The 18,230-nt window shown below is 34.2% G+C and overlaps 3 protein-coding genes across 5 annotated transcripts; 2 read left to right on the forward strand and 1 right to left on the reverse strand.

Moving 5' to 3' along the window:
* The first annotated feature begins 271 nt into the window (after positions 1 to 271).
* LOC120163153 (uncharacterized protein At3g49140-like) lies at positions 272 to 13,052 on the forward strand. 3 transcript variants are annotated; one of them, XM_039173148.1, is made up of 12 exons: positions 272 to 284; positions 7,799 to 7,927; positions 8,162 to 8,252; positions 9,653 to 9,866; positions 10,103 to 10,205; positions 10,288 to 10,355; positions 10,683 to 10,856; positions 10,973 to 11,098; positions 11,299 to 11,640; positions 12,165 to 12,317; positions 12,704 to 12,799; positions 12,872 to 13,052. In XM_039173148.1, the coding sequence occupies exons 2-12, from the start codon at positions 7,849 to 7,851 to the stop codon at positions 12,971 to 12,973; spliced, it is 1,548 nt and encodes a 515-aa protein (XP_039029079.1). In that variant the 5' UTR covers positions 272 to 284; positions 7,799 to 7,848; the 3' UTR covers positions 12,974 to 13,052. The 3 variants fall into 3 exon arrangements, with proteins under 3 accessions (XP_039029079.1, XP_039029080.1, XP_039029081.1); XM_039173149.1 differs by having other exon boundaries at positions 12,875 to 13,052; XM_039173150.1 differs by lacking the exons at positions 272 to 284; positions 7,799 to 7,927; positions 8,162 to 8,252 and adding an exon at positions 8,636 to 8,704.
* Positions 4,867 to 7,565, reverse strand: LOC120163155 (pentatricopeptide repeat-containing protein At4g21190-like). The gene is made up of 7 exons (XM_039173151.1): positions 7,468 to 7,565; positions 7,428 to 7,437; positions 7,191 to 7,275; positions 6,989 to 7,087; positions 6,644 to 6,787; positions 6,319 to 6,531; positions 4,867 to 5,660 (listed from the first exon to the last, which is right to left on the reverse strand). Exons 3-7 carry the CDS (start codon positions 7,272 to 7,274, stop codon positions 5,136 to 5,138), a joined length of 1,065 nt encoding a protein of 354 aa, XP_039029082.1. The 5' UTR covers position 7,275; positions 7,428 to 7,437; positions 7,468 to 7,565; the 3' UTR covers positions 4,867 to 5,135.
* Positions 13,053 to 14,125: 1,073 nt separating the features above from the next.
* LOC120162958 (uncharacterized protein PAM68-like) lies at positions 14,126 to 14,741 on the forward strand. The gene has a single exon (XM_039172991.1). It carries the CDS (start codon positions 14,185 to 14,187, stop codon positions 14,716 to 14,718), a length of 534 nt encoding a protein of 177 aa, XP_039028922.1. The 5' UTR covers positions 14,126 to 14,184; the 3' UTR covers positions 14,719 to 14,741.
* The last annotated feature ends 3,489 nt before the right edge of the window (positions 14,742 to 18,230 follow it).

The raw sequence follows: 18,230 nt of genomic DNA on the forward strand, positions 1-18,230 counted from the left end.
GCAAATAACAAAATCTCTGCGTATTTAACCCTTATTCATTTGGTTAATTGTTGTTCATTGGATTAGCTTGTCAATTTTATTTGATTATCTTGTCTAACTTTTTCAATCCATGCTTGAACTTGAGATTTAAAATTTTTTTTTATGTGTAAATCTTTGGTAAATGATGGAAATAGGGATTGAAGTATGCTTGAGGACAAGCATTGAATAAGTGAGGGGGAATTTGATGATTGTTTTATTTTGTTAACATTTTGTTGCTAATTACTCTGTGTTATCTCTTTGATATTGTTAAATTAGGTCGTTTATGTTTAATTCCGTGCATGACTATATTTTCCAGAAAACAACATTTAAAGGGCGAGTTTTGCAGATTTTTTTTATTTTATGGAATCAAGGCTAAACACAGGGGCATGACGATGTCAACGTGACAGAATCTACAGTCCAGTCAGTGATAACTTCTAGAAGATGACCCGGTCAATAGAATTAAGAAGAAAAGAATGACAGACGGAAAACTCTTTAGGATTCAAAGAATTATAATTGAATTTAAATATTTGGATTTATTATTATTTTAATTAGGATTCTAGCGTGTTATTAATAGGATTCTAATATGCTATTATTTAGGATTCTAGATTGATATTATTTAAGATTTAAAGTATTTGAATAATTTTAGGATTATCTTTTAGCATTTTATTTTCTTTAGATTACCTCAAGCTATAAATATCCCACTGAAGCTTGAGATGGATTGAATTTGGGTTGGCTTTAAGGTTTTCAGTTCTATAAAGTTCTTTTTCTTCTTCATCTTTATTCTATTTTTTTCTAGCTTTCTTTCTTTTTAATGCTAAGTATGATTTTTATCATGCTTAGTTAATTTTCCTATTAGCCAAAAGCTTAGCAACAACTTAATCCGTTTCATGAGAATTAAAAAGCTCTTCATACCTTAATGTATCTTTCTTCATTTTCTATAAACTAGGATTGGCAATCGACTCTTCCTTTAAATATAGCAACACTTTCGATTCAAAGAGTGCACATTGACTTGAATGTTGTTTTGATTTACTTTTGAGGAGAAGTGTCAGCTTGTAGCAAATTCAACTTCCTAAGAACAAACTTAGCGGAGATCCCTAAGGGAAACCAAGAGAGAATAGCAAATACAAGGGTTGTGCCTTGTAGACTGTAACAGGCAATAATCCCGAAGTAAAATCTATTTCAATGATTGAAACCGATTAAGACGAAGCGAAACTGGAAGCTATCTCTCATCATAATTATTTTGAATCATTTACTTTTCTTATTTTTCTTATTTTTATTTATTTCAATTTATTCAATTTATTTTGCAGTTTTCTTGGATCAAGATTAATTCAAACCAACATTGAAAATTTCTAAGTCTCTGCGGATCGACAGTTTCTTTTCTATACTACATTCTTAGCTTATTTATTTGATAATTACGACGCTTGTCACACTGACAAGAAACCAAAATGCAGGATTAAAATATTTTATCAACTAAATCCCTTCCATGATAACAAATGAATTTCACACCCCCAAGAACCTGTTTAACCTCTACTCACATAAATCTAACCTGCAAAAAATATAGTATGGATACTAGAGATCATATAACCAACTGCCAAACGAAGATGTTAACATATCCCTCTTTTAGCAAGAGAGTCCGCCTTGATGTTTATGGCTCTTGAGATATATCGAATAATCAACCAACCTTCATAGATAAAACCAACACAGGAAGGACACCATCCACGTTCAGTTTTAACCAGCCGAGAGGGGGAGGGCACCAAACAGGAGTAGGAAAGGCTAGACGGTGTTGTAACAGGGATCTCTCAGCTCTAACCATATCAGCTATAAAGTCATCCTTGGAAGCCGACACATCGGGAAATTTGGCCAAGCCACCCGAAATTTAATTAAGACGATCGACTGTGGAAGATTAAAGACCTTTGCCTTGAATGTAATCTCATTCCTTGATAACCATATAGACTAAATAATCGTAAATGGAGAATTTTCCAAATTGCACTGTCCTTAGCATTTGGTCGAGCTCCCAATCAAGCTGAAAAAAAATGAACCTGGCTCCTTGGGGGAAACCATAGAGATATTCCATAAATCATAGAAGAAAAATAAATGTTCAATAAATTCATTCCATTGTGCTAATTCCCAAATGACGACATGCTTTAAATGAAGATCCGATACTTGAGAATGCAACTGGTCTTAGAATTCATGTATCAAGAATGTAGAGATCGTTGGATACATGTACTTTACCAATAATCTTCTTTATCAGAAGAATATTGAACAATACGAGAATAAGGAAAATGAGATATAATGTGTTAGTATTACATGTCATTTGATCCGTACACCAGAGTTAATTAGCCATTCGTTTGAAGAATAGATTAGATGTATATTACTTGTATTATCAATGGTAGTGATCAAAGTAGTATCTTTTGAACTTATCAAATGATCTCCGTTGTTAAATGGAGTGTTGTTTTCCTTGTAATCACCCTATATTATTAAAAAAAATAGTATCTTTTAATCAATCTTGGTATTGAGAAAACTGAGCAGATAAGGTAACGATTCTTCGAGAGAATTTGGAAGTAGTGATATGAATCTTGGTATTGAGAAAACTGAGCAGATAAGCATCGTCAATTCCGATTCAAGTCGAACGGATGGAAGCATCGACACTTCCGATTCAAGTTGAATGGAGAGAAGCATCGGCACTTCCGATTCAAGTCGAACGGAAGAAGCATCGGCACTTCCGATTCAAGTCGAACGGAAGGAAGCATCGACACTTTCGATTCAAGTCGAACGGAAGGAAGCATCGACACTTCCGATTCAAGTTGAACGGAAGGATGTATGTCTTACCTTGTTGAAGGAGGAGGAGAAAGTAGAGAAAATATTAAAATAACTAAGCAATTAAGGATTAGTTAAGGGAGTTAGAACTGTTAGTAGTTAGTTGAGTTAGTTGTAAAGCCTCTAGACTTGTGCTAAGCTTCTATGAGCTGCTATAAAAACAATGTAACTGATGCACTGAAAGCAATGAGAAAGAATTCAATGTGTGTTGTATATTGAAGCTCAATCTAGTTTCTTAACAAAACTGAAAGAGATCAACTACCTTTGAGAGTCAACATTAACTCAGATCAACACAGTGAAGAGTGTGTGAAGAAATACAAATTCATGTCTTGCATTCATAATGAAGTTTATGATGTGATCTTTACAAGGATCATGGCTTGTGAGACTCCTAAAGTAGCTTAGGACAAGCTGAAAGAAGAATTCCAAAGTTAAGAGAAGACTAGACAACAACAACTCTCATTTTAGTGAAAAAAAAAAGAGTTGTTAAGAAGGTTATCACAATACTTCCAAAGAGATATGAGTCTAAAATCTCTTTTCTTAAAGACTCGAGATATCTAAACAACATTTTTATATCAGAGCTTATTAATTCTTTTTATACTCAAAAAATAAAGAAGAACAAGAAGGCAAGAAGAACATTGTAGAGGGTGCACAACAAACAAAGCAAAATTGTAAGGACGATAAGCTTAGTAAAAACATACCTTTTAGATAAAGAATAAACAAAAGGTAAATTATAAAATTTAGTAGGCTTGTCGACCATCTCTGTAGCAGGTGGCTAAGAGCTTCAGTTGACATATCCCCTTCTTCTAGGTTGTGGATTCATTACCCATTAGAAGTAAAATTCTCTTTCCTCTCCCCCTAGATAGGAATTGTTTATAAAAAAAAGGTAGGGTTCCTTTCCTTTTCTCGGTTTTCAAAAAATAATAAGGGAAATAAGAGAAAATGAGTGATATTTCAACAATCCACTTACATTCATCTAATGATCCTAAATTTACACAAAATTAAAGAATTTTACATGATCTAAGTGGATCCTATCTCTAAGTGAATAAATAGAAATTTCATAAAAAACAAGGGAAGTTTATATGTACTTTTATTTATTTAATATGCTTATATTTAAAAATAAAACAATTTTAACTATATATATTATGTTATATATACATTTTATCTAATATACTTGATGGTCATTTTCCATTCCCACTATAATTCAACTTACTGCCACTGCTTTTGAATTCACCTTTTTTCAATTTAACCACTACAACACTTGATCTTATTATTAGAGTAACAAATATCACTACCACTCCAATTTCTAATGTTAGAAACCAATTTAACTTGTGGCAACTGCTATAACATTAACCATAAGAAGGATAGATATTTATATTTGCTCTTTAATTTGCAGAGATTCAATGAAAAGACAAAGAAAAAGGACTGATATTCATAGTTTTGGTACTATACATGTGGGTAACACATTTCAATTTTCAAATGGCTAACGGGGTGCTTTTCTCATTCCTATATTATGCCATATTCCCTTCTATCCAATATTCCAATTTATAGCAATAATAGCATTACCAGTTGCATGGAATCATTTATGTAGTAATATAATCATGCAGCATGGAATCATAGGCATCCTATCACCCTTTCCAATGACTAAGGCATCAAAGACCTATGTAGTAGCAAAATGATATCAGGTCAGTCATGCAACACAACACCAATACATCTGTACCAAAAACTCGCGCTGCCAGAACTAAAAATACGGTGAAGCGCGACTTAAGTATGACACCCTTATAATTAGCAGCCTTATTTCCTCTGATATGCCTCCTTTTATACTCCAATGGCTATCAAATATATTAACTTCTTAAAGCAAAAGGCTTGACAAAACTCTCAACCCATTACAATATTCTCACCCTCCAAATAAATTTATGTATCAATGAAACTAAGAATTGATCAACGGAAATCTTATCACTTCAATTTGATGTAAGAAAAGTATCAACCATGAATAACCAACAAGAAAGCTAGGTAACCATTCACAACTATGTATCTCGAATTCAATCATCAGCTTCATCAAATAATTTTCAGTTGTCTGTACGAGAAAAGGAAGAAAGAATTCTTACCATCCTACAGCTTGCATATGTTTACAAGAAGCCCTGAACAAACCTAACCTGACAAAGAGTGCTGATACAAAATAACATGACATGAGAAAGGGTTGTCATATACCTTTCCTTAATTTGCTGCTGAGATCAAATCTATTGCACTTAACTATCAAGGCCAAGGCTTGCTGGATATAAGATTATCGATCAATCAAGATGTTATATATTAGCTTTAGTAGTGAATGTATTTGAACTTGCTTCAGCTTCCTCATGCTTTAAACTCAAATTCATTTCAGTTTCCTTGTCCTCAGTGACACCTTTGGCAATTTTATCAACTTCCTGTAGATGCTTTACTTTATTTGAACTTGCTTCCTCATGCTCTACACTCGAATCCTTTTTAGTTTCGTTGTCCTCAGTGTCAACTTTGGCAATTTTATCAAGTTCTTGTAGCTGCTTTACTTTATTTGAACTTGCTTCTACTTCCTCATGCTCTAAACTCGAAATCTCTTCAGTTTCCTTGTCCTCAGTGATGCCTTTAGCAGTTTTATCAAATTCCTGTAGCTGCTTTACTTGAATTCTGACACGCTTTCCTTTGATGTACCGATATTCCCATTTCGGAGGTGGATATTTCTTCTTTAATTTATCATACTTGTCCAACATGCACAACTTTTGGAAGACAATTCCAATCATTGAAACAACTGATATACTTGGCTTGACACCAAGCTCTTCCATGTCAGCAAATACCTATAAAAGTATTGCACTGGTTACATTAGTAGGTGTGGAGAGGTTTAGAACATCCATTACTCACTCATAGGGTCATAACATATTTAAAAATTTAAATTACTAAGGCTCTGTCTGTTTGATGCTTTTTCTTTTTGGTCTTTCCAATAGTAAGTCGGAAGCAAAAAAAAAATTTGAACTGACAACCAAATAAAAATATCATAAAATAAAAATATCATAAAGTAAAAGCACCAACGAAATGGAGCCTAAATTAATTCAGAAATTATAAATGCATGATTAACCAGTGCCTAAAACCAAACTGATTATCGTTTTAGGTCAATAGAAGATTTAGAACACGAGGAAATGAAGACAGCTATGTATCGTATTGACAAAGAAAAGCACAATAAAACGATGACAGATTTGGAGTTACTGGATTACAGGAATCTACCCTAAGTTGTGCCAATACCGCATTATATTTTCATTTTCACGAACCATCTCAACTCTGCTACATGGTGTTTCAAGGGAATATAAAACCAGACTTGGGATCAGAAGATTCAGAACTAGATGCACGCTCACTCGGAGAAATCAATGGAAGATTAAAAAAAAGGCTAACCAGTACGTTCAAATTATGATAAAGCACATCGTTGTGATAAGAGTCTTGAATGAGATGACAATACAATACCTCAAACATCTTATCATGCATGTCCTTGTGGTAATAAATTGAAATCATTTTATCAAAGAAAATACGCGGGGTGCTTCCTAAATTATCAGAAAACAGTTTGGCCCATAGCTCTTCAGCCTCCTCAAGTCTCCCATCCTCTGCCAAAGCATTCAGTAAGGTGAAATATGTCCCCATTGTTCTTCCTTGACCTTTGCTTAGCATCCATTTTATCACCTGCAAGTGAAAGTGCACTTTCCTAGACTAATCTCTTTTTAATGTAGAAAGCCAAAAACAAGGATAAAATTAAAGAGAAATTACAAAACAATCTGAAATGACAGGTATTTACCTGAATTATTCTCTTCCACTCTTGTTCGTTCTGAAGGATCTTCAATGCTTTCTTCACTATAATTAAAGGGAACTCTAGTTCCCACGCAATAAAGGAATCAAGAGCCCCGTAAACTTCCTCCTTGACATTTGACCGTTGTTTTACCTACATAAGCATGGCCAATAATAGATGAATATATCTCAAGATTTCTATAGAAAGAACCAAATTCACATCGATCATTTCGTATACAAGTTCACCCTACCACGAAAAACTCAGCTTAACTCATTTCCGAACCAGCAACCAACTAGGATATCTGTTTTGCTAATATTTAACTTGCATAAGATAGTAAAAGCAAGAACAACTTACACAAGCAACAAGATTAGCTGATTTTGAGACAGTTCCAATTCTCTTCCTTGATTTCCATACCCGAGGATATCGAGGCCTTGGACCTTTAGCGGCGCATACCTGAAAATCATTTGAGATTTACCGATTCATCATAAAGACAATTGAATTTTAAAAATTACATACACACATTCATATAATACTGAAGTTTCAAATGAAAACGTACCGAAGTATTCCTAAATCTCTGGGTTATTTTAACTGATTCCAACCTTTTAGTAATAAGTGGCAGAGCATATCTGCAACAAAGCATCCTGGAATAATGCAAAACCAGAAACAAAAAGAAGAAATATTGATTAATTACGATAGCACCAATTACCGTTAACAAAGCAGTTTTCTTGTTTCAGCATTTTCTCAGCAACCAAACACAATTACTTAAAAGAGAAGGAGACCGGAAGAGGCTTACCGGCTTGAGAATTCGAGGGTTTAAGAGAGAAGATTTCAATGTTTAAGTCCCAAGAGATGGCTTCAATGTCGTAGATAGAAGATACGTTCCCCCTTTGTTCCTTTTTTTTCCCTTCTGATTTTCTGGTTATCCAAACAAGGTGTCATTCAAGTGTGTCTGGGCTTATTTGTCTTTTCGCCTCTCAGATAAAATTTATATAAATTCAATATCCAATCATATTTTCCCACGTGTAAGATTGCCGTAAATACAAAATCTCATTCGCCGCAGATGAACTGCACCTTCATACCTCATCTTCTCATTAGCTCTTCGAAGGGGAACGAACGCTGGGTGCATCACAAAAACACCGCTCAATCTCACATATGTCAGGAGAGTGAGACACAACGAACCCAATTAATTTCCTTTTTTTTTGTTCTATTTTGAAATGATGATGATGATAGAATCAGCTATGGCCGTCCGATTCCCCACCGCTGCAAATTTCTTCTACTCCTCCGCCTTACACCGTAACTCTCTTCCCTGTCCTTCACCTCCTATTTGTTACATTTATGAATCATAAATTTTTTATACTGTTTACAGCTTCTCAATTCAGCTTTGTTAATGAAGCAGCTCGACTCAACTGAGTTGCAACGAACAACTCGATATGTTTAGCTTTTATCCAAGTTTTCTTGCATTTCTTAGCTGCCAAACAGAGACTTAACCCCTTTTTTGTATATGTTGTGCATTTACTGTTTGAGTAGATTCTCGTCCTACCTGCAGCTCTGGTGAGGTTACTAGTTGCCACGTCACCTCTCGCCGGCTGTTTCGCGGTGGAGGCTTCAACGTAACTTGGTACTAAGTTTAATTTATGTCTTCTTTTTGAGTAATTACTTGTTAGATTTTTCTTTTCTTTTCTCTCATGTGATTTTAAATTTTTCCCCAGTAACTCATTTTTAGACTGCAAAAGAAAAGAATTGTCAAATTCTGCAAAATATCATAAATTGATTGCAGTCTAAACCTATAAGGGAAAAATAGTTTTTTCCTTTTTTCCTTCAGGGTTTTCAAAAGATTTTGTGTTTTTTGTAAAAATGTGTCCGTCGATAAAGAAAAATAGTTATAAGCATGCGCTTGGTTGAGTTAAATAATGGAAGGATGGAAGAAGAGAATGAAAAAGAATACACAAAATAAAATTTTAAATGTGTTGGGTGTGAAAAAAAATAGAAAAGATTATCATCTTTCATACTCATGTATAAAAACATTTTTTTCTAGATCGGAATGATAAGAAGAGAGGAAATGAGAAAGGTGTAACTATAGGGTTCAATATATATATATATATATATATCCCGTGGATCTGAAATGAGAACTTTGATTCAGAGAGAATTTTATTCTTTGAACGTGGAAATGAGGTCGTGTCTTCCAACACAAAATTAAAGCCTTTTTATTGAAAGTTTCCGTCTCTTTTTACATTTTTGTTGTAGCCAATGAAAATGACTAAAGCTATACAATAATTCAAAAGATAATTCATAATAGTTTGAAATAACATAAGTTGAACAATAATTTCATTGGATACTCGTCCTTTTGCTTTGTAATGGAGACATTTTATTAAATTATATATATATATATATATATATATATATATATATATATATATCCTCTCACTTTTCATACTATGCAGTGAATATAAAGTTTTTTATTCTTTCTTTCAGTTTTTCCATCTTTCCTACTAAAAGATTTGTTTTTGAAATCGGTTTGGAGGGATAAAGGAAGTCTAATTCTAGAGAGTGATTCTTACAATCCGGAGACATGTCCAGATCTTTATGTTCAAGTGGTCAGAGTTATAGCCAAGTTAGTTAGTCAGTTCAATGTAACTACTAGGCTTGTTAACAGATGTATAAATGTGGAAGCTGATCGTTTAGCTAAATCAGGCATAGGATAGCACAAGGGTTTGTGTTTTGTTTGTATTTGGTGGTTGTCTTTGGGGTTGGTTTAAAGGGGTTTTATGTTGTATTTTATGTTCTGAACTAGTTGTATCTATTGCTATAGTAATAAATCTTTGGGCACTCTTCTCCTCCTTCTTATGATCATTGAGTTTCTAGGAGCTTAATGGTTATGAAGGGGTTTTTTAATGAGGCCCTATTTCTATAAAAAAAAAATATTCTTTTCCATCTTTCTACTTTTTTACTCCTTCAATTCTCCATCTTTTCGATTACCTTTCCATCTTGCCAAGCAAAACCTAAGAGTTGCTTTTGCAGGAATGGATTTGGAAGGCTAAATAGTGCTTCCCTTTCGAGAAGGATAAAGAACAACATTCGAGCAACAGCAGAGCATTTAGGTTCAGCATCTGATCCTGCCAAGCAGAATGGAAGGTCAAATTTCCATCCTTTTGAGGAGATTGGTGAGTCTACGTCTAAAAATAGTGATGATGCTACACTCACAGCTGCAGAAACCTCTAGGACGATCGTTGAGGTATCGCATTCATTATTGATAATGGAATCAACTTCCTTAGGAATGGCTTTACTGTAAATAACATGTTTGTATTTTGTATATGGTATTCTTGTTTGTTATTTTTGAAGAATCGTAAATTAGATGTATTTTATGCATTTTGGTTTGGTTAACATTTGGAATATGTACTCTTATGTTTCTGATTCCTGCTATTCAGCCTGTTTGTATGGCTAATGTTGGCTGTCTTATGTCTTTTTCAGGTGAATAGTAAAGCAACAGTTATGTTTTCAGGGATGATCAATGGTGAAGTTCATGAAAATATTATGTGGCCAGACTTGCCTTATGCAACCGATGAGCATGGAAGTAAGTTGACTATTCCTGTTTCAAGTATTTGAGCTTGACAGCCTCAATTTGCAAATTGAAGTTTTTCTCTGATGCCTTGCAGATGTATACCTGCACGTGAAAAGTGATGAAGATATTTTGCAAAGTCTTACTGTAGAAAATAACTTTGTGGTATGCAACATTTTTCTTTCATAATTTTGCTAATGCATGACTTGTATGCATGTCTCAAGATGGTATTTAGATCTTGCACGCAGTTTTCTCTTTTCCAATTTGACGTTAGTGCTGTTTTTCCATGCAACCAATTCATAACTGATTCTTGACATATGCATTGCATATTCTATTTAATATCCTTGATCTGACATTTTAATGACTACATCATTCTAACACGCAAATGGGCATCATTTTGAGTTGAGTTGGTGCCCAACATAAAATGTTAACAAAAGAGTCCTCTTTTTTGCTACTGTGTTCCTTAAAGCTTATTTAATTCATGTAATGCAGCAAGTCATTATAGGATTTGACACTACAGAAATCATGAAGGAAATTGAGTTATCAGGTCCATCAGAAGTTGATTTTGGAATTGAGGAAATTGACGATGAAGGTATTGATATTGAAGATGAAGATGATGACGACGACGACGACGACGACGACGACGATGATGAAGATTATGATGAGGTTTGACCATTTCCCTTCTCCCTCTTCCTTTCATATTAACTTTATGCATGAATTTAGCTCTCAAATATGAAGACGGATTTAGCTTTTCCTTTCAAATATTAATTTTTTGTTTGTAGGAGTGGATTGCTGCTTTTGAAGATGAAGCTGATCAAGATGATTCTGATGGGACTCTAGGAGACTGGGCAAAATTGGAGACAATGCGTTCATCCCATCCTATGTACTTTGCCAAAAAGTTGACTGAGGTAATGGTACTTCATGTTTAATACTAAATGCAAATTAGCCTGGAAGCAGTATTAGGAAGACGACTTGTATATAGCATTTACTAACTTGCATTAAGTACCTTACCCCATGGTCACATCTGTATCTTGAAGAAAATATCTTTTATGCATGGTTTGTTCTGACGACATTTTCACAATGGTTTCTCTTAATTTATGTTTCGTAGGTTGCCTCAGATGATCCTATAGACTGGATGGAACAGCCTTCGGATGGTTTAGTTATCCAAGGCCTTCTAAGGCTTGCCTTCACTGAAGAACATTCTGAAATTCAGAAGCATATGTCTACTAATCAGTCTCATGATTCTGCTACAAATCATCAGGATGCGAAAGTTGAGGGATACAAAGTAGAAGATCTTGGCATAATTAATGGTTGCAGAAATGAATCAGAATCATCAAAAGATAGTTCAACATCCGAAGAATCAGAGAAAAATGATATATCAACAAACGGGTCTTCGTTTTACAAATTAGAGATGATTAAAATTCAGCTAATCACAGCACATGGACATCAGGTTTGTAAAAGGCTTTTATTTTCAGCGGTTATCATTCCTTTCCTCCTGTAAATTTGGTTTTATTAACTTATGGACATCCATGTTATGTGTGTGAGATATTAGCAATGTTTATGGTCTCGTTTTCCTCAGATAGAATAATCATGCTGGTGATTGATATGCATTGTTTATAGCTGTAATCAAGAGACATTCTTTTATAAATATATGGTTTGCTTGATACATCTTTTGGACATAGAACATTCATTCCTCAGAACAATTTAAGTGCTACCAAGTCCAGGATTTTGTGAAGATGTATAGGCTTATCGCCTTTTTGGCAACATTAAAGGTTCTCTATGATACAGCCTGTTATATTCATAGTACTTTTTGCATCAACTTCTATGTGACAAATCATATGCTTTTATTTCTACCTGCCTTTGCTATTGTCATTAGAGTTTTCACTTTTTATTTATTTATGTAATTTTCTTTTTAGCCTTTTACCACACCATATAAGATTTCAGGATGATAATTGATTTCTGTTGATTCTCCAGACAGATGTTGAACTAGAAGACTTCAATCAAGCTCAACCTGATGCTATTGCACACGCAGCTTCCAAGATTATATCTCGCTTGAAAGCTGGTGGAGAAAAGACCACGCAAGCACTCAAATCACTCTGTTTGAGATGCAAGGGTATTCAAGTGGAGGTAAAAAGAAATAATTTAAAGGGTATGAAATCATCATAGGGATGAAAGTCCACTGTCTTGATGTTCTTCTACAGCTACCCTGTTCAACTCGACTTATACTCTTCTAAGTTGTCTGTCCATCACCAGGGATGGACCAAGGGGGCGACCGTCTCTTATAATTTAACTATTTTTTTGTATTTTCTATTGATAATTTGTTTTTGTTCTCCCTAAAATTTTATAAGTTCACCTCCCTAAGCGTAAAATCCTGTATCCATCCCTGTCATTCACCATTTAAGATGGATATATGGTTATATAAGAGGAACCAATCTAGCTGACGTAGTATCATTTGTTTTTTGGTTAGCTAATACTTCTTAAAAATGATTCATTTTGTTTGCAAACAATTATAGGAGGTAGCTATTATCAGTGTGGATTCCCTTGGGTTTGTGCTGAGAGCTTGCAGTGGAACCCAAATTGAAACCTTAAGATTCGCATTTAATTCCCGGGTATGTGACCTTTCCTTTTTTTGTTGGAACTTTTTCAAGTATGGCACCTTTGTTTAATTGAATTGGGGTTTGCAGGCCACCTCAGAGTATAGTGCTGAGAGACAACTTAACGACTTGTTGTTCCCAAGGAGCCATCAGAGACCACAAAAACAGAAAACAGGCTCATCAAAATGAATGCTCAAGTTGTCTCTGTGCAACATATTTGTGTATCATTTCGTCTACCATTCTTCCAAGGTTTTTGTATTTGGCAGGCTCAAAAAAAAAAAAACCTTTGCTGGCTGCCATCAAATGTATCCTTTCTTTTGTTTTGTCTCTCTCCATCAAATGTAACTTGTTTATGGAGTGAGGATCGTTGGTGTATTCTTCCCTTCAATCATCTTTCCTTGATGAAGTATAATATAATATTAGCATAAACTACAGTTTATCACCTAATCATAAAAAGTTTATTTTGGTAACCGAAAATAAAAAAAAAATCATTTTTTATAATTGAATATATACATATAGGATCATGTTACAATGTAAATTTTTTTTAATTTTACACAGATTTAGGATTGATGGATGAGTGAAAATAGATAGATGAGATTAACAGTAGGAAATAAAAAGATGTTTACTAGAAAAAAAAACGAGTCAATCTCAATCATCTATTTTCATTCATGCAATAATAGTCTAAATCTTTTTTTTTCTTCTTATAACTCAAGACACTCTAATGTCCAATATTATTCTAATGTTGGATTTGATATAATTTTGTATTCTTAAAAAACAGAATATATAACTAGGTAAAGTACATAAACGGTTCCTCAACTATAAGGTACTATTTTGTTGTGTCTCTCAACTTTTAAAAGTTATAATATAGTCTTTCGATTATAAGATGTTGCTTTGTTAAGTCGTTCGATTATTAAAAGTTACAAAATGATCATCAAACTATTCATTATGTTTTAAACCCATCTTGATCAGTTAAAAAATGAACGATTGTTTGAGCATGACATTAACATGTTGACTGAGATATGTAGTCGTTTGAGATTATGAGATCAGATTTTATCATATCTCAGTCGGCAAGTTAACGTTCAACTCAGACTATCGTTAACTTTTTAACGGAACAATGTCTTATAGTTGGGTGACTATTTTTTATCCTTTAATAGTTGAGGGACTCAAAAAATAGTATTCTATAGTTGAGGGACCATTTGTGTATTTTACCCTATATAATTTTATTTTTCAATTACATTTTTTTCCACAAACTTTACACGCCAAATATGGAACCAAAAATATCTGATATGAAAACTATAAGAGAAAGCACTGCCGTTCAATGTTTTGGATAAGGTGCTGATTGTTATGTTATAAGAAGATTAAAAACTGCTTCTTTGGAAGGAAGCTAATTGAAAGAAACAATGAAGACTTTACTCTCTTCAGAAACCCAGCAATTTTACCTTCCAAAGCCATCTCTGCGGAATCCAAGAACCGCAACTATCCTCCCTGCAATCATCAAAACCCATAAACAAAACCAATCATGGAAGCTGCACGCCAATGCCAAAGGATTTTCCGGCACACCACCGGTCAAAGATAGTGCAGCCAAGAAGAGCTCAAACAATAAAAACAACAAAAGTGAGGACGAGGAAATTCCCCAGGTAGTGTTCGAGAGGATGATAAGGAGGATTTTGGTATCGGTGGGAGTTCCGATGGCCACTGGCTTGGCTTTACTGCACCTGTTTGGCGAAGCAAAAGATCGAAACTTGTGGGACGTGCCGTTGTGGTTGCCGTTCTTAACTACACTCATAACGTTTGGGGCATCGACGCTTGGGATTGCTTATGGGACGTTGTCTTCCAGTTGGGACTCGGAGAGGAAGGGTTCGTTGCTGGGATTGGAAGAAGCTCAACGCAACTGGGTTGAAATGTGGAAAGAGGAAAATAATGGGCAGTGGTGATTGTAGTAGAATCATAGATAACGGATTTTAATTTTGTAGTCGTTTTCGATTGTCTTATGTTTTCTATGATTATAATAATAATATGTTATTATGATAATTACTGAGTATTAAATTGTATAATAACAATTTTAGACTTTTTTTTTCTGTTACATAACATTCACTATTCTAATAGTGTAACACTATTCTAATATGTGTTCATTATCCATTCAATAAACAACTTACTTCTACATTTGCTGTATATATTTGTTTGTATGTTTATTTTTAATAAAGGAAATTGCAGCTTAAGACAGAGACTAAAAAAATAATGTTAAAAAACTGAAATTGCAGCTTAGTTTATCCATCCAATAAATTAAAATAGAGTATTAAAATGATCGGTTCGATTAATAATTGAAATGATTATGCATTAACTGAATTAATTATGTTTTTAAAATTCTTCACTGTTAATCGGATCAAATTATTGATAAAAAATCATTAATTGGACTGAAATGATTTTGAATAATTTGATCTGTTTTTAAATTAACCAATTTGTTTAATAAATTTTAGTTTTGATTTCCTTATTGTATGGAATTTCCAACCGATTAGTAGAAATTTTAAGCAGCTATGGAACTTGTCCTTTATTGGATTTGTCTGAACTGTTTGGTTGTGTAGAAATGGCGTCGTTTTTAATGGATGTGACTATGATAGCGAGAAACTGTTCGAGTCAGCTTTACTATTAATTGGTTGTCTTGTCCGTCAATCATTGATTTTGTAAGAAATCACAATGGTCGTGGAATTGAATTTGGTTGCCAAACTGTGGTCATGTATGACGGGACGGCAGATTAATATACGGTTAATATACGATGTTATTAGATATATTAAAAGATATTTAATAAATTCGGTTTAGCGTTATCGAAAATGTTGACTAATAATAATGTAGTAGGTCTAAGTCATGAAGAAATATTAAAAAATTATACAACCGGCAAACTTAACTTGTCGGTTCGTGTCGATCCAAATTAAAAATGTATCGATCCACAACGATATAACAGGTAAAACTATGACAAAATCATATTGAAATGATAAAACCGGTAAAGCGGTACCGAATATATTTAAAGTGTCGGTACTTTAATATAAGGATCGACACTTCGTTAATTTAAAAGAGAAGTAGTTTGATAATTGAAATTATTTGTGTATGTCCTCAGAAAAAGGCGGAAACATACGAGAGTATTTGGAAAATTTGTTGAAGGCCCCTAATGTTCCGGAATTCGTTAGAAATAACCCTTTTTCATCGGATTAATTTCGTTTGTCGGTACATTATTTGAACATTGTTGTGTATGTATCTTTTGGTTTGATTATATTGTATGTATATTTTCATTAATTATTCCATATTTGCTTCTCTGTATACATATATATTTGAGGATTGTTGAAATATTAATACTAGTTATTAATGTATTTTACATTTGCTTGCAAATGTATCCAAACTTAAAGTCTCCCATAAAGTGTCGATCAATATATAAAAAGTAACGACCCCAAAAACATCGAAATCAATAATTATATTGTAATGGCTAAATTTTCATTATACCCAAAAAAATATCAGCATAAAGTGTCGATACATTTTCAAAAAGTGTCGATTGAAAAAACGTCGGAACCCATAATTATAATGTAATAGGTAATTTTATAATATAACCGGTATAGATATACTGGTTCTATGAGAGAATAGGTATACAACCTATATCGACACTTTTTAATATTGTGTCGCTACTTTATGTCCAGAATGGATGAAAAAAGTGTCGATACCTTTTCAAAAAATGTCGATTGAAAAAACATCAGAACCCACAATTATAATGTAATAGGTAATTTTTTAATATAACTGGTATAAATATACCGGTTTTATGAGAGAATAGGTCTACAACCTATATCGACACTTTTTAATATTGTGTCCATACTTTTAAGTAACGCGGTTTTTCTTCCTTTATTCAATATTTATATGTACATCTTATACACAATAGGAGAAGAGTTATGTTGATACTTACGATATATGGAGATCGTTGTCATTCCATTCCGTCTTCGAAAAAATCAGTTGATGTAGGCTGTGTGCTTGTACTTAAACTGAGCTTGACTTGAGGACATATTAGTTTGTTTTGTCCCACACCGTTGCAGTACCCACATCGCCTAATTTTCTTCTCGACCTTGTTCTTTGGCACTTCTTTTCGCTTGCGTTGTTTTCGTTGAGGGTCACGAACATTGTTTACTACAATGCTCTGGTTGACTGAATCATTCAAACCAAACGAGTTTTCTAATTCTTCTATTAGTTTTTTCATCTCATCTCTTGCGGTTTTGAAAGACTCGTCTGTCTTTGATGCAATGTAGCATAACCTACTTGATGTTGAACGTAGAGCAGCGAACCTTGCCATCTGCATCACTTCTGGAGACACATTCATGTCAACATAACTGGGTGCAGAAGCCTTCGCATCATTAGTCCACCTACTTTGAATCAAAGTCCCGGGAAAATATGTGTAATCCAAGTGCTTCAAAATGTGAAGTTGATGGCGACACGGAAGTCCAACGGTCTCGAATTTTTTGCAGGAGCAAATTAGAGTTTTCGTACGAGAATCAAAACTAATTTCAAATTTCCTTTTTTTTTCTGCGTACTTTGACAAAATATAATGTTGACATTCATCTGATAAGGACTTAATCTCTGCCTCAATCTGGTATAATGTCTCACGTATAAGTTCATCTTGGAACGCACAAAAAGATTCGCGAGTCAAAATCGCAGCGGCATGGCTTTCAAGGTCGACCAGTTTTGTGATCTAGAAGGGCTTCGTATGGGAACTTAAGTAATCCGCTTTCAACTCGTTAATACGCATTCTACTAATTCCATCTTCAATTGCACGAACAACATCTAAATATGTCTTCTTGTGTTTCAGTGCAATCGCTAGTGAAGCATTCATAGACTTGCACCTTTGTGTTGAGTGAATATTGGCAAAGAAATGACCGGATAGGTATGCTTGTGCCCATAAGTGTCGTGTATTTCCCTTCTCAATCACCCATGGATGCTTTTGGACGTTGAATTCTGAAACAATCGAACGCCATTGAATATCAAATTCCTCGGTTGTCCACCAAGAAGCCATGCATTTTGAGAATGCTGCTGTAAACTTTAGGTCACCAATGTTAGCTTGTGCATTGCGAGAAAGATGCCAAGAACATAATATGTGCTTAGCATAAGGGATAACAGATCTGATAGCCCTCTGCATTGCCCTATCCCCATCGGTGACAACTGAAATAGGTGATTTATTCATCATGGCTTCTAAAAAATTCTGTAGCACCCACTCGAAAGATTGAGACGTCTCGTCAGCGATTATGGCAGTGGAAAACACAATTGTGTTATGGTGATGATTGACACCGACAATAGGCATAATTGGTCGACCATACAAATTATCTTTGTACGTTGTGTCGAATGCAATTACATCACCGAAGCCTGTGTAATCCGATCTCGATGTAGAATCCGACCAAATAAGATTATACAATGCCCCCGA

The sequence above is a fragment of the Hibiscus syriacus genome, unplaced genomic scaffold (genome assembly GCF_006381635.1).
Source record: "Hibiscus syriacus cultivar Baekdansim isolate YM2019G1 unplaced genomic scaffold, ASM638163v2 tig00111427_pilon, whole genome shotgun sequence".
In the NCBI taxonomy this organism is placed as follows: domain Eukaryota; kingdom Viridiplantae; phylum Streptophyta; class Magnoliopsida; order Malvales; family Malvaceae; genus Hibiscus; species Hibiscus syriacus.

Coding starts and splice junctions, on each gene's coding strand:
- LOC120163153 (XM_039173148.1), top strand. CDS start 7,849: ATGATGATGATGATAGAATCAGCTATGGCCGTCCGATTCCCCACCGCT. Junction 8,253..9,652: donor GGAGGCTTCAACGTAACTTG/GTACTAAGTTTA, acceptor TTGCTTTTGCAG/GAATGGATTTGGAAGGCTAA. Junction 12,318..12,703: donor GCAAGGGTATTCAAGTGGAG/GTAAAAAGAAAT, acceptor AAACAATTATAG/GAGGTAGCTATTATCAGTGT.
- LOC120163155 (XM_039173151.1), bottom strand. CDS start 7,274: ATGCTTTGTTGCAGATATGCTCTGCCACTTATTACTAAAAGGTTGGAA. Junction 6,532..6,643: donor AGTGGAAGAGAATAATTCAG/GTAAATACCTGT, acceptor TTTCACTTGCAG/GTGATAAAATGGATGCTAAG. Junction 5,661..6,318: donor TGCATGATAAGATGTTTGAG/GTATTGTATTGT, acceptor ATACTTTTATAG/GTATTTGCTGACATGGAAGA.
- LOC120162958 (XM_039172991.1), top strand. CDS start 14,185: ATGAAGACTTTACTCTCTTCAGAAACCCAGCAATTTTACCTTCCAAAG.